The sequence below is a fragment of the Paecilomyces variotii genome (assembly GCF_004022145.1).
Source record: "Paecilomyces variotii strain CBS 101075 chromosome Unknown C8Q69scaffold_1, whole genome shotgun sequence".
NCBI classification, from domain to species: domain Eukaryota; kingdom Fungi; phylum Ascomycota; class Eurotiomycetes; order Eurotiales; family Thermoascaceae; genus Paecilomyces; species Paecilomyces variotii.
Window position 1 is genome coordinate 2,816,602 of NW_021167140.1, and position 13,423 is coordinate 2,830,024.

Below are 13,423 nucleotides of genomic sequence, written 5' to 3' on the forward strand. Positions count from 1 at the left end.
GTCGACAATCCACAACCGTCTGTCGGCTGTCTGGACGCCATGTGCTCGAGGGCGGGGATATGTAGGAAAAGCTTGTCCACAGCTTGGCCAGGAGCCTAGCTTTGTCTTCTGGAAGCCAAAAGAGGCCGATTTGTGTCGGCATTTGCCGAACCTGTGCACACACTAACTAAGTAGGTGCTTATGTCGCACGTAAAAGAAAAACGCGAAAAAAAACCGAGTGTCGTTCAGACCGTCTGGATTTCTCTGACACTAAACCCCGCGCAGCTTGCCACTATACACGATAGTATGCTAAAAAGCCGAAATTTAGCTACACGCGATAAGAGATTCCGGAATGGCGACAAGATATGGCCACCGTACCACACTGAAACGCGCTTATTCGTGTCTAGCTTCGGATAACAGACTTAAGTGGTATTCTAGAATGTGACCTGTCGCTCTTCTAAGGCACTGAGAATATTCTTCCCCGTGGGGGACGACTTCTTCCTTTTTCTGCTTTCCCTCGCGCGACTTTCTCTCAGAATCAAAGATGGAGGCAGGATATCTTGAACCAGAGAAGGTCACGGAGACAGCTCTGAGGGAGGTCCCCGTCGAGGAGAGGAACATCGTCAAGCCCTCTGGTTTTCTTGCTCGTTTTCGCTACTATGAGGAGCTCTTGGATCGCAAAATGGGGGTTGAGTCGCATAGTCTCGACCGAGTGCATCCCGAGGACCGCAAACCGCCAAACCCACTTGTGATGGCCTTCATGTGGGCATCGGCGACGATGAATCTGAGCTGTTTCAGTACCGGATTCCTGGGAAACCAATTCGGGCTGTCACTATCACAAACCATCCCGATCACAATCTTTGCAACATTGCTTGGTAGTGCTGTTACGGTTCGGAACATTCCCAGCTGATAAGATGAGATGCCTACAGATCTAGATACTGGAGGATCTCTGTTTCTCTTACGTCGCTTACTCTTGTCTGTTAGGGATGGTGTGCAACTATGGGCCCCGGTACTGGCCTTCGTCAGGTAGCGATATCCAGATACTCCTTTGGTTTCTACCCGTCGTCGATCATTGCCGCCCTGAATGTCGTCGAGCAGCTTGGCTGGTCTTCCGTAAGCTGTATCACAGGAGGCCTCGCCCTCAGCGCCGTATCTGACGGTCGTGTCTCGATTGCGGTTGGAGTGGTTATCGTTGCAGTGGTCAGTCTGCTATTTAGCTTCGTTGGGCTGAGGGGCGTCCTTGCGTATGAAAAATATGCCTGGATCCTATTCTTCATCATCTTCATGATTATCTATGGAGAAGCTGCGCACCGCGCAGACCTGAAAGCACCACCGAAGGTAACAGGAATGACACAGTCCGGCCAGGCCTTGAGTCTCATCAGCGTGGTCTATGGATCGAGCGCGTCCTGGAGCTCAATTGTGTCTGATTTCTACGTGCATTACCCGGTCAACACGCCAAAGATCAAGATCTTCCTTTACACGTGTCTGGGCATAACCATTCCGACATGTATCGGAATGCTGCTGGGTTGTGCCGTCAGCTCAGCCCTCGCAACCAATCCTGAATGGTCTGCTGCATACGATGGTGGAATCGGTGAACTCCTCCAAGTTATCATCTATCCCAGGGGTTTTGCAAAGCTTCTACTCGTATTACTCGTCCTTTCCGGAAGTAAGTACTTAATGATAAGTATTCTCCACCCAAAATTAGTAACTAACAACTCTCTCTCTCATAGTTGGCGTGAACTGTATCGCCATATACGCCGGCGCGCTTTCCGCTCAACTATTTGCTAAACCATTCCAGGCAGTTCCCCGAACCATCTGGACCATCATTGTCTTTGGATGTATCCTCGTCATCGGCATCGCCGGACGAGATCACCTGCTCGAAGTACTCGAAAACTTTCTCTCCCTCCTAGGCTACTGGAATACCTCATTTTTCGTCATCCTCTTCTTAGAACACTACCTCTTCCGCGGAGGCAACCTGGCAAACTACGACCTGGACGCGTGGAATACTCCTTCGAAGCTACCCGTCGGAATCGCAGGTCTCACGGCCTTCCTGTGCGGAATGGCGGGTTGGGTTGTCGGGATGGTGGAGACGTATTATGTCGGGGTCATTGCGAAGATGATCGGTCATTATGGGGGCGATGTTGCTAATGAGTTGGCTCTGGTGTTTTCGGCTGTTTCGTATGTGCCGTTGAGGAAGTTGGAATTGAAGTATATTGGACGATAGATGAGATGAGATATATATATCTACCAATATATATCAAAAACGGTAATTTATAGGATTGTAAACTTACGCGCCTTGAAATAGAATCACCGGCTAAATAAGCAATAATTACCAGGCAGTCGGGATTGGCGCACTGGCGAGGGGGTCGACATAGAGTGATATATTGCAGTCTGGGTCTCCATAGGGGACATGTGATGCATTGAAAAAGTATAGGTTTGCGTCTTGGATTCGAAATCGAAAGCCGGGAATACATATATATTGAAAGCCTCTAGACGAACCAACAATGTTTACGTCTGACTCGAAGAGGAAATTCTGTATTATGTAAATATATATGCAGTTTACCTGACGTGTCGTCAATGTTCTTATGTGTATTACGATGACTCCGAGCATTCAGTGAGTTAGCTACAAGTGATCTTTGAGCGACACTGAGTATGAGACTTCACTGCTGGGGTTCTCGAACCAAGAAGAGAGTCTACTCGGAGCATCCCACACATTTTGATTATTAAATTTGATTAAATGCTTCACAAAAAAAAAAAAAAAAAAAAAAAAAGAGAGAAGGGAGGGGGTTAGGATAACCGACCGTTATCCGTCAGGCACAGGTAAAACCATTTTCCGGAGGGGCAGCCCATCTCAACCATGGATTCTTTCATTAACAGTAGAAGCTCATAGGTTCCAAGCTTGCGGCGTCCTGAAATAGAGGGGCAGGGATTCGGCATCCTACGGCCCTTTTTTGTGGTCTCTGTCGGGTAGAGGGAAGCCGGATGTGTGATTCGTCGTTCGGGAAGAAGTGCGGTGCAGATCGCGCTGGATGCTTTGGGTCTACGGTGCGAACGGGATCGATCCGATAAGAGAAAATGTGGAAATTGATGGATTTGAGTGGGCTGCTGCGAGTTTTTGTGATGGACCTATGCTTTTCGAGATGGGGTCTAGCCATGAGTTAATAAGTCAGGCAACGGGGTTGATCGCGGTTCATCCAGAGTTTCAGACGTTCTAGACGAGGGAGTGGGTTGGGTAGGGTTACTGAAGTTCGCACTGTCCTGCACGATCAGTAGAGGGGAGAGATATCACAATTTGGGAGAAGTTTGGCCTCCAGAAAAGGGATAAAAACATTGATGAGATTCTCGTACTTTCTCACGGCTGGACGCACTGAGTATTGTACAGTACGAGCGCCTGTGAGATGCCAATCTGATTAAGGGAACGGTCGGGGCGAGTCGCCTATCTGGTTTCACAAGGACTGTGCTTAGGAACCGCCGCGGAACCTCGGATAGAGATTCGAAGAAAGACCATGGAAACGGCCAAGCCACGATGGAGAATGAGCAAAAACGACAGGGAAGTCCTTAGGGTTTGTATATGGACAACATTTGCTGCAGACCGATAAGATTCCAGTGATTGTCTACTTCGGGGGCATTCGGTGTTTATCTGGCCGTGTGCCATCGCCATAGGGTGCGCGGGATCATTCAACTTTGCGGAATCAAGACGGATGAGAGACATGGCCAGTGACAGTCCGCGTCGCATGGTACTTTCGACGATTGGTTCGAGGGGCCCTATTTTCAGCACCTTATTTAGTCTGGACGCAGCATGAAGGACTACTAGTTATGTACCGATAGAATGCAAGGGTATATCGCCCGTATCGAGTAATACGGGCGATGGAGGACGGAATGATTTCAGCATTGGGCCGTGGACAGGAGGGGCACCTGCACTCGGATACGACCGTGTTCCATCCTGACAGAGCGCAAGGGCCGGTTGGGCCAGAGAGACATCTAGTGCCTGCTGTCGTTGAGTTGGACGGTCTCATGAACCACGATGGATCAGGCAGAAGGAAAACACGGAGATGTAGATGGCCCTTTCCGCTGTGTTGGTATAATGAAGAATGTTCAGACGCCCTGTTGATGCGCTGTCCCTTGACGTGGTAACCCCGCCTCATTTGAGAAGACGGTGACATGTATAGAGTAGTCCTCAGTGGTCAAGTTAGTATATTACCCAAATCAGTAAGTAATGCACATAAATGGAATCGAGAGTAAGACAGTAGTATATTGGCACATCATCCAGATTGGATTTGAGCTTCCTCATGCGAACTGTATGGATGTCTTGGGACGACTCGTTGCTAGCTCGTAGCTTGCTTTTGGCACGACGAACATGCTAAGAAATCAGCATCAGCATCACTGCAGCAGTTGGTCCTGGCAGATGCATCCTAGCCACAAACTAGTCTATCTAGATACACCATTGTTGGCGGACAAGAGAAGATCCAGCCTGTCGAACCGGGCTGGTGATGATTATCTATGGTGCCTGCGTTTTGCCCCGTTGGAGGTGTGCCTCTTGTCTTTGCGCCTGAGAGAGGCTGTGCCGCACTGCGAACTCATCGCCCAGCTAGTTAAGTATGGTATCCCAGAAAGAATAATAATCTCTGTGGATGAGACGATCGCTGGCGACTCCACCGCAGCAAAGCGTTGTTGTGAGCTTCTTTCCACTTTGCTTCTTCCCGCTTGCTGGGCCAGACGTCGCTTGTCTGGCTCTCTCGCTTGTCCCCGTCTCTTGTCGTCTGGACCCAAACCTTCATCGTCCTCTCCGTCGAACTCTCTCCATCTCCATGTCGCGTTATTCTTCTTTGTTGTAGCTGTTTGTGCGGGCTCTCAGTGTCTCCTGCTGGAGGCTTTTATCCCAGCAGCATTGTTGATTGCGATTCTTTCTTCATTGCCACTGACCCTCTGGCGTTATTTGCCTTCCCCGAACGCCTTTCCCCGCCCGGTGACTCCACGTGCTTGTTGCTATCACCGGCCCTGTCACAGCTGCTTTTGCCCGTCTCCCTTGCGTTGCCATCTGCTTAATCCTCCCCCCGCCAGCTGCTCGTGCTGCTGCATTGTCCATCTAAAATCAGATCAAGAAGGCTGGCAGAGCCAGACTGCCGCCTTATAGGTGGCTTTGCACCACCGCCCTATCGCCCAGCCTGTCCTGCAACGGCTGCACCCGTCATCTGCCGCCATGGAGCAGTCAACCTCATCCTCATCGCTAAAGTTCCGCCGACCTTCTAGCAAGCTTCACAAAGACCCTCCGCGCTTCTCGACCTCACGTATTCTGAAAAATCAACCCAGCAACACCTCATTGAAGAGACACCCTTCTGCTCCAGTCTACCCACGCTCCCAAGTGGATGGCAGTCGAGAACATCTACGAACCCGATCCAACGCTTACGGCTCTTCATCGTCGTCTCTCGATCAGAGCAGCAGCACTGCTCCATCGCCCGTCCTCGTCCAGCACGACTCCAATCCATCGACTGGCAGCTATCACTCAACGAGATCCCGCCCCTTGCATTCAGGGCGTCTGTCACTGAACGATCGAAGCTCGGATGAATTGATCGGCGCCCCGTTTGACGCGCGGGGCATGCTCAGCGCCTTGGATGAGACGATTTCACAGCCGCAAAACTCTCCTCGAAGGCCTCCGTTGCAGTCTCCTCATACCAGTCCCGATCCCCGGGGCGTCCAGACATTGAGGCAATCCCAGAGTTTCACCGCTTTGCCTCCACGGATGGATACAACCCCGCAACGGGTTGAGGAACGTGCACCAAACTCCAAGAGATTCTCTGATGAGGCCAGCGGAACAAAGTCCAACTGGACTGGAAGAAGCAAGAAGAGCAGCTTTTCGAGCTTCGTTAACAGTGTACTGGGCTCTCCCAAAAACAATATCAAGATATCAGCACCAGAGAACCCAGTTCACGTCACACATGTCGGATATGATAACCAAACGGGCCAGTTTACGGTGCGTCTCTCCCCAAATCTTGTTATGTGTGTTTCTGGCTCTCGTTCGTTTGATCAGGATCGATCGTCTGTTTTCAGATTGCCTGTTGTGTTTGCCTGAACTAGATGGGTTGACTGACTTTTTTCTTGTATAGGGCCTACCGAAAGACTGGCAGCGGATGCTCCAGGAGAGTGGCATCTCGAAGAAAGAGCAGGAACAGCACCCGCAAACCATGATGGACATCATGAAATTTTACGAGAAAAATGCTACGGGCAACGATGATGTCGTCTGGCACAAGTTTGACCACGCGATGCCCAAGCAGGATTTCCAAACCTCCTCTGCTGCATACAGCCCCAGTGCGCCAGTAGGATCTCCTCCCACAAGTCCTCGATTCCCACAGAATCATGAAGGCAGTTTTGAGAATCCTAGGGCTCCGCCTCCTGTCCCTCGTGATGCGCCTGTGACATCCCCAGGGCTTGTACCAAACCGATCAGCTCCCAAACCTCCAGCAACAAATGGAAGTAACTTGGTGCCTGTGCGTCCTCCTCCACCTCCTCCTGTGACGAGTTCACCCGTCCACTCCCCTGGGCGAGCGACGCAGGAATACGCCTTCAACACCCAACCCACAATTCCGGAGACCGCACCGCTCCCAGTGGAACCGCAGCTCACCAGGTCGAATACCAAGACCAATGGACTCACGAGCCCGCGCTCGCCACAGGGTGGTATCGTCTCTCCCACCCAGTACCAGCAACAACAAGAGCAGGCGATGGCCGCTGCCCAGCAGGCTATTACAAGCAAACAGCTGGACCGGAGCCGCAGCCAACGCCAACAGCAGCAGCAGCAGCAGCAGCAGCAACCACAACGCCAGCCAGCGCAACCGTATGCGGCCGCTCGACTAGAACAGCAACAGACTGCACAACAGTTGCCTCCGGCACAGTTTAGCAATCCGGCTAACCCGGCCCCTGTTCCACAACCACCGCAACACACGCACGTTGGACCGGCTCCACGCCCGAGGCCGAGACAGCGCCAGAGCAATGCTATCGATATTCGCGCCCGGTTGAATGCCATCTGTACGCCTGGTGATCCAACTAAGAAGTACTACAATCTAAACAAGATTGGGCAAGGTGCTTCTGGCGGTGTGTTTACTGCCTATGAGACTGGTACCAACAGATGCGTCGCCATTAAGCAGATGAATCTGGACCTGCAGCCTAAGAAGGATCTGATCATCAATGAGATCTTGGTCATGAAGGACAGCAAACATAAGAACATCGTCAATTTCATGGATAGCTACCTGCACGGCTTGGACCTCTGGGTCGTAATGGAGTACATGGAGGGGGGCAGTCTTACGGATGTTGTGACCTTCAACATGATGAGCGAAGGACAGATTGCTGCTGTCTGCAGAGAGGTGAGTTTTGACAGGTATAATTTACGTAATACGAGATTACTGACACGCTACAGACTTTGCACGGTCTACAGCACCTCCATTCCAAGGGAGTTATCCACCGTGATATCAAGTCGGATAATATCCTCCTGTCGTTGGATGGCAACATCAAACTTAGTATGTCTTATGGGTGAACTAGCAGTATCTCTGAGCTCCCTTGCTAACATCAGCCAGCTGATTTCGGATTCTGTGCCCAAATCAACGACTCTCAAAACAAGCGCAACACCATGGTGGGAACTCCGTACTGGATGGCACCTGAAGTGGTGACGAGAAAAGAATATGGTCGTAAAGTCGACATTTGGAGTCTGGGTATCATGGCGATTGAAATGATCGAGGGCGAGCCTCCTTATCTCACAGAGTCCCCCCTGCGTGCTCTTTATCTGATCGCCACCAATGGTACTCCCACGATCAAGGACGAACACAATCTGTCCCCGGTATTTAGAGATTTCTTACACCTAGCGTTGAGGGTGGACCCGGAAAAGCGCGCTTCGGCACATGATCTGCTCAAGGTACGTTTCAGCAGCAGTCACGAAAGTACAGCAGTTTACTAACATGTCGCCTGCAGCATCCATTCATGTCGATGTGCGACCCTCTTTCCAGTCTTGCCCCTCTTGTGAAAGCTGCGCGCATCAGTCGAGCCCAGGAGAAGGCCCAAAAGGGCGGCTCGTAGATGACATTCCCATTTATCTGTCTGTCCCCTTATCACGTCCATTTCCTCTACTCTATTATACCCCGATGTCACCGTGCCAGTTGTCAAGGCTTCTGTCCACATATTACCACCGGAGAGCGGCGATATCTTTTCATGTCTATCATTTGCCACGTTTTAGATGTCGATGGTTTCTTCACGGGACTTGCCTTATGTTATTTACCCCCAGGTCAGCGACCCTGTTTTATTCCCGATGTCATGGAATTCCCTCGGCCTTACGGTATCATGCCTTATGTGACTCTTTGAGTTTTTATGAATCTGAGATGCTAGTGCAATACGTCCTTTGAGAAAGTCTGATCTGTGTTTTTCAGTTATCCTGCACCCGTTTACTTGCAGTATCTGAGACACAATATTCCCAACAGAAAAGCAGTCGGCAAAGGCGCAACCTCCGAAAGAATCGATGATTCGTCACGTCCTTGAAGGTCAGGTAGCCTTACTCATCCATCTCAGGTGTCCTAGGGTGCAGATACCTTGTTATTTTTTCCTTGTCAGAAAGTTGCAAGATGAAGAGATGTTATAAGGTACGGGTCAATCCCTCTTGTCATGCTTTCATGAAAAGTATATGCGGGAGTCATCCCTTTTTTTTCTTCTCTCGATCAGGCTCGTCCAAGCCCGTGTCGTTCGATGTATGTACATAGGCGCAGAACATAGGTACCGCCCGAATTTCCCAGTCAATCTAGTTTGGGGAAATAGATATTTAGAACTTGTGGTGTTCTATTCCAGTGGTCCGCATTCCTTTCCTGCGACCATCAAGTTTAAGACGCGTGAGATCGAGCGTATTTACCTGTACAAATCTTATCTGGAACGACGAGTTCTAGACGGAATATACTAGAGCTGTAAAGAAAGTGGCCTTGTGAAAAAATCATTTTGAGTCCTCACTGCTTACTTTAGGCTGGAAGGGCATTTGATCTTTACCCATGAGACATGCCAGTGCGCTAACTACGTAGTACCTCAGTACGGAGTACTACCTGTCCCCCAAAATGCAGCTCACCAAAAGCCATTTCCATCCCGGGACAGGAGCATTGCTACTTTACTTATGTGAATGCGAGCTGAAGAAAGCTGTCCGCAACGGTAGGTTGCGTTTTCACAAAACAAGTTTTCTAGCACTGGGCTATTATTCTGCAATATGAAAACTGCACTGGAACAATCAGAACTATAAAAACGATAGTAAATAATATAGTGCCAACAATATGATCGTTACTCTGCGGCAGCTAGTTATATGACGAGTTCACTAGGCCCTGGCAAGTTTGTTTTTGAACTCAGGAATTACTGAAATTTTGTTGCCATAGGCCGTGAGATTAATACGTGCATTCCCTCACCTTGAAACCTTGGGATGACCTTCGATGGACCGTTGACGATTGCCAGGATCATCAACCTTTGATAGGCAACAGGAGATTTGCAAATTTTAATTGTTTAAGCACAGCACAAGTTACGGGGATAAATCACTGCTTTTTTGTCTTCATAACTCGTTACAGCATGTCTCGATTTCGCACTTCCAGCAAGACTTCAGATATTGATCATAGAGATCTCTCACAAGAAAGAGAAAACGGTCAGCACATTTGCTCGTCTTCCGCTGGAGTTACTGTCAATGATTCTCTGCATGTCAGATGAGAGATCTTCAGACAAGATCGGCTTAGAAGATGAAAAGAAGGAACTTGTCTGCTGTGACAAGTGAGCTTCTCGCAGAGCAAAAATGGATCATCCAGCATCGTCATAGTTAACTTAAGTAGCCTTCCCAGCGCCCGCTTACTCACCCGCGCAGTGAGCCACTCAGCGCTTGCGCAGCCGCTCTCCGCCTACTTGATGATCACTCGCTCCGCCCGCTCCTCCAGGTTGCAGCGTTTCCCATTGCTACCCTCGCCGCAGACTCGTTCTCTCTTCGAGATTATACTGATTAAACTCTGAACTAAAAGACCTCTCACATATCACTCGCTCATCTGTGTGGGAGACGACGAAGTCCTCCGCTTCTTTCTCAGTCGCCGTGCCGGGGAGGTTACTTAGGCTGCGAACGTCTCCGCGCTCCGTGAAATCTATCCAAGGTGTCAACATTTCTGAACTGGTTGGATTGATTGTGCTGCCGGATCTTGGACCCAGTCTACGGTTTATTCCAGGTCGCAATACTGCGAACAGTTTGATTCTTCTCGGACTGTTTCTCTGTGCTTGGCAGTCGTTATAGAGGGGTAGAAGGGTAGCTTGGTCTAGTGTGGTGGTTGGAGACACCATTGTTCGCCATGTTTCGAGCGCAACAGAACGCCTTCGACGACGCCGTCGGTGAGTACCAATTATTTCTTACTGTTGTTCATGAGCGCACGCATGAGTGGATTATTAGCTCTTATTCTTGCTTCCATATGATGACCACATCGCTTGACACAATGTACTTCATGCTGACCTTCCTTTTCTATATAGCCAAGGCGACGGATGAGAACCTTACCTCCGAGAACTGGGAATATATCCTAGTACGTCCTCTATTCCATTCACCCTTTCGATATTATTCTGCGTTCGGATAAGGGAGCTGACCGGGTTATTCCGTGCTCTAGGATGTTTGCGATAAGGTCTCCGCTGAGGAGTCAGGGTATGATTATCTGATGGTGTGGGCAGACGGGGAAACGAGATGCTGATGGAATGGCATAAATACAGGGCAAAGGATGCTGTTGCGGCTTTGATCAAGAGACTGGCGCACCGCAATGCCAATGTCCAGCTTTACACCCTGGAGGTACAGTCACTGGTCTGGCCCTTTGGATATTATGGTCGGTCGCTGATTCTGGAAATTATAGCTTGCAAACGCTCTGTCGCAGAACTGCGGTCCGGTTATCCATCGCGAACTGGCGTCTAGGAGCTTTACCGATTCGTTGTTGCGTCTCGCCAATGATAGGGTAAGTTCGACTTTCAAGATCAGCTTCGTTCCTATGATGGATGAATCGCAGGATTACTGATATACTTTTGTGTCATCCATAGAACACACACCAACAAGTCAAATCAAAGATAGTCGAACGTATGGAGGAGTGGACAGAGATGTTTTCTAGCAATCCCGATTTCGGTATTATGGAGCAGGCATATATGAAGCTGAAGACAACCAGTGTGTAATTTGCAAAGATATTCTGTTCATTCTCTTACTGACGTTGCACAGACCCAAGCCTGCGGCCTCCTTCGAAGCCTACAAAACGCCAAATCACAGACATTGACCGTCAGAAGGAAGAGGAAGAGTTGCAGATGGCCCTTGCCCTGTCGGTAAAGGACAAGACAGCCGCCGGTCCATCCACACAATCGCAGGCCGCTGCTCCATCCAGTTCATCGCCCGCTGCGCAGACCACTCAGTCAGCCGCTCCTCAGCCAGTTCCGTCAGGAACAACTGCTGCAACCGTTTCACGTGTCAGGGCGCTATACGACTTCCAGCCATCAGAGCCCGGAGAACTGCAGTTCCGTAAGGGTGATATCATTGCTGTCATAGAATCCGTGTATAAGGATTGGTGGAAGGGTTCAATCAGAGGACAGACAGGCATTTTCCCGTTGAACTATGTGGAAAAGCTTCCCGATCCAACAGAGCAGGATTTGCAGCGCGAAGCTCAGATGGAAGCAGAAGTCTTTTCACAGATCAAGAATGTCGAAAAGCTGTTGACACTTCTGAGTACTAGCGGTTCGGAGCTCAACGTCCAAGACAACGAAGAAATAACCTCATTATATCACTCAACGTTGGCAATCCGGCCAAAGTTGATCGAATTGATCGGAAAATATTCGCAAAAGAAAGGTCCGTTATGCTGTTATTTACCCTTTGGTGGTTTCCTTCCATACTCACAGTCGTAGATGAGTTTACCCAGTTGAACGAGAGATTCATCAAGGCGCGAAGAGACTACGAAGCTCTGTTGGAGGCGTCAATGTCCCACCCGGCGCAGCCTCAGTATGGCAGGCCTGCACAGGCGCCTTATGGTTATGCCGCTCCAGGCGCACCACAGGTGTACCCTCCTGGGGTTCCGCCTCCAGACCCCCAGAGATATTTCAGCCCCCGTCCTCAAGGTTCGTAGTTGAGTCGTATGCCAGGATTTCTTAGTTCTAATGTCTTACACTAAGCAGACTCTCAAACGCCGCAGCCAGGCTATTGTGGAGCGGAACAGGCGCAGCCTCCTTATCCAACATCCTCTCAGTCGCCTGATCTGCGAAACAGGACACCTACTGGCGCACGTCCTCTGCAGCCCCAGCAACAGCCAGCTCCTGACTCCTACCAGCCTACATACCACCGTCCCCAATCCACCTACGACAACCCCCAGGAGCTGGGGACGTCTGTTTACGACACGCCAGTCGAAAGTTCAACCGCGAACCAACCGCCATTCTCTCATGGCGCACAGCATCCTCCTGCTCCTCACCAACAATTCCAGCAGGAGCAGCAGCAGCAGGACTATTCGCCGTCTGTCTACTCACCAGATGGTGGCCCTCCTCCTTCCAGTGCGGGCACTATCCAGCCGCCTCACTCCCAGTTCCCGCCGCCGCAACAACAACCGCCATATCCTACATCAACTATCCCTATGCACCAGCCACCACCCTCTCACCAACCGCCTCCGATCCCCTCAGCTAGTCCTCAGCCTACGCCTTATCCATCTCTGAACGCCGGTGCGCCCCAAGGAAGTGGATATGAGGCATACAAGCCGCCACAGGCGAGCTCTGTGAACGCGAATCCGGCGTCGTACTATAGATAAGAGGCAGGCACGGGAATTATGAACGGTTGGACGGGATCATGAAGGAGATGCGACGGAAATCTAGGTTGAATGACCCCAAACTCAGTTCTTGTCCTCTCACACTTGGCGTGTGCCGTTTCCATAACTGCACATATTACTTTTAATGCTGTCATGACAGAAGCGTTGAAACTGTATGCTATTTAGGTACTGCTCTCGCGCGCTAGTAACTTTTTGGTCGAACTTGTAAAACTGAATCAAGGGGTAGCTCGAAGCATAAATACCCTTTCTAATCCTCCATACTTGAACATTGGCTGGGACCGTTGGAATAAATCCATGGTTCCTTTCCTATCATCACGTGATATCGTGTCAACCGATGCTCCGTTGTCTTCAACTGTCTCTCGTCTTCCAACAGCAGCGCAGAGGATTGCGCTGATCCCCTTATTGACATTAACTTTTCTACTGCTGAAGGGCCTTCTTTTAGAGGGATCTGTCCCGCCTCTTCACATTCTGAACCCCTTGAATGAGACGGCCACTTCGGCATAAGATACGCCATCCCGCGAAAGCTACCCCGCGCTTCGCGTCCTCACGGTGAGGACGATGTCGCAGTTCACTCGGATTCCCATGCGGGTAGTATGATTGGAATCCTGAGATAACTTGCAGTCAAATATCATCGATACGTT

At 50.2% G+C, this 13,423-nt stretch overlaps 3 protein-coding genes across 3 annotated transcripts; all 3 read left to right on the top strand.

Moving 5' to 3' along the window:
- Positions 1 to 523: 523 nt before the first annotated feature.
- On the top strand, positions 524 to 2,203 carry C8Q69DRAFT_395885 (permease for cytosine/purines, uracil, thiamine, allantoin-domain-containing protein; the record flags this gene model as incomplete). Its single annotated transcript, XM_028627708.1, has 3 exons — positions 524 to 868; positions 964 to 1,645; positions 1,710 to 2,203. 3 exons carry the CDS (start codon positions 524 to 526, stop codon positions 2,201 to 2,203), a joined length of 1,521 nt encoding a protein of 506 aa, XP_028489437.1.
- A 2,794-nt stretch (positions 2,204 to 4,997) lies between these two features.
- C8Q69DRAFT_36048 (p21-activated serine/threonine protein kinase) lies at positions 4,998 to 8,339 on the top strand. Its single transcript, XM_028627576.1, has 5 exons — positions 4,998 to 5,950; positions 6,084 to 7,334; positions 7,388 to 7,487; positions 7,545 to 7,879; positions 7,936 to 8,339. The coding sequence occupies exons 1-5, from the start codon at positions 5,180 to 5,182 to the stop codon at positions 8,038 to 8,040; spliced, it is 2,562 nt and encodes an 853-aa protein (XP_028489438.1). The 5' UTR covers positions 4,998 to 5,179; the 3' UTR covers positions 8,041 to 8,339.
- A 1,805-nt stretch (positions 8,340 to 10,144) lies between these two features.
- C8Q69DRAFT_36256 (class E vacuolar protein-sorting machinery protein hse1) lies at positions 10,145 to 12,920 on the top strand. The gene is made up of 9 exons (XM_028627577.1): positions 10,145 to 10,347; positions 10,483 to 10,532; positions 10,614 to 10,648; positions 10,714 to 10,789; positions 10,851 to 10,949; positions 11,032 to 11,152; positions 11,204 to 11,821; positions 11,878 to 12,087; positions 12,145 to 12,920. Exons 1-9 carry the CDS (start codon positions 10,308 to 10,310, stop codon positions 12,762 to 12,764), a joined length of 1,869 nt encoding a protein of 622 aa, XP_028489439.1. The 5' UTR covers positions 10,145 to 10,307; the 3' UTR covers positions 12,765 to 12,920.
- The last annotated feature ends 503 nt before the right edge of the window (positions 12,921 to 13,423 follow it).

Coding starts and splice junctions, on each gene's coding strand:
- C8Q69DRAFT_36048 (XM_028627576.1), top strand. CDS start 5,180: ATGGAGCAGTCAACCTCATCCTCATCGCTAAAGTTCCGCCGACCTTCT. Junction 7,335..7,387: donor TTGCTGCTGTCTGCAGAGAG/GTGAGTTTTGAC, acceptor GACACGCTACAG/ACTTTGCACGGTCTACAGCA. Junction 7,488..7,544: donor GGATGGCAACATCAAACTTA/GTATGTCTTATG, acceptor AACATCAGCCAG/CTGATTTCGGATTCTGTGCC.
- C8Q69DRAFT_36256 (XM_028627577.1), top strand. CDS start 10,308: ATGTTTCGAGCGCAACAGAACGCCTTCGACGACGCCGTCG. Junction 10,348..10,482: donor CGCCTTCGACGACGCCGTCG/GTGAGTACCAAT, acceptor TTTTCTATATAG/CCAAGGCGACGGATGAGAAC. Junction 11,153..11,203: donor TATGAAGCTGAAGACAACCA/GTGTGTAATTTG, acceptor GACGTTGCACAG/ACCCAAGCCTGCGGCCTCCT.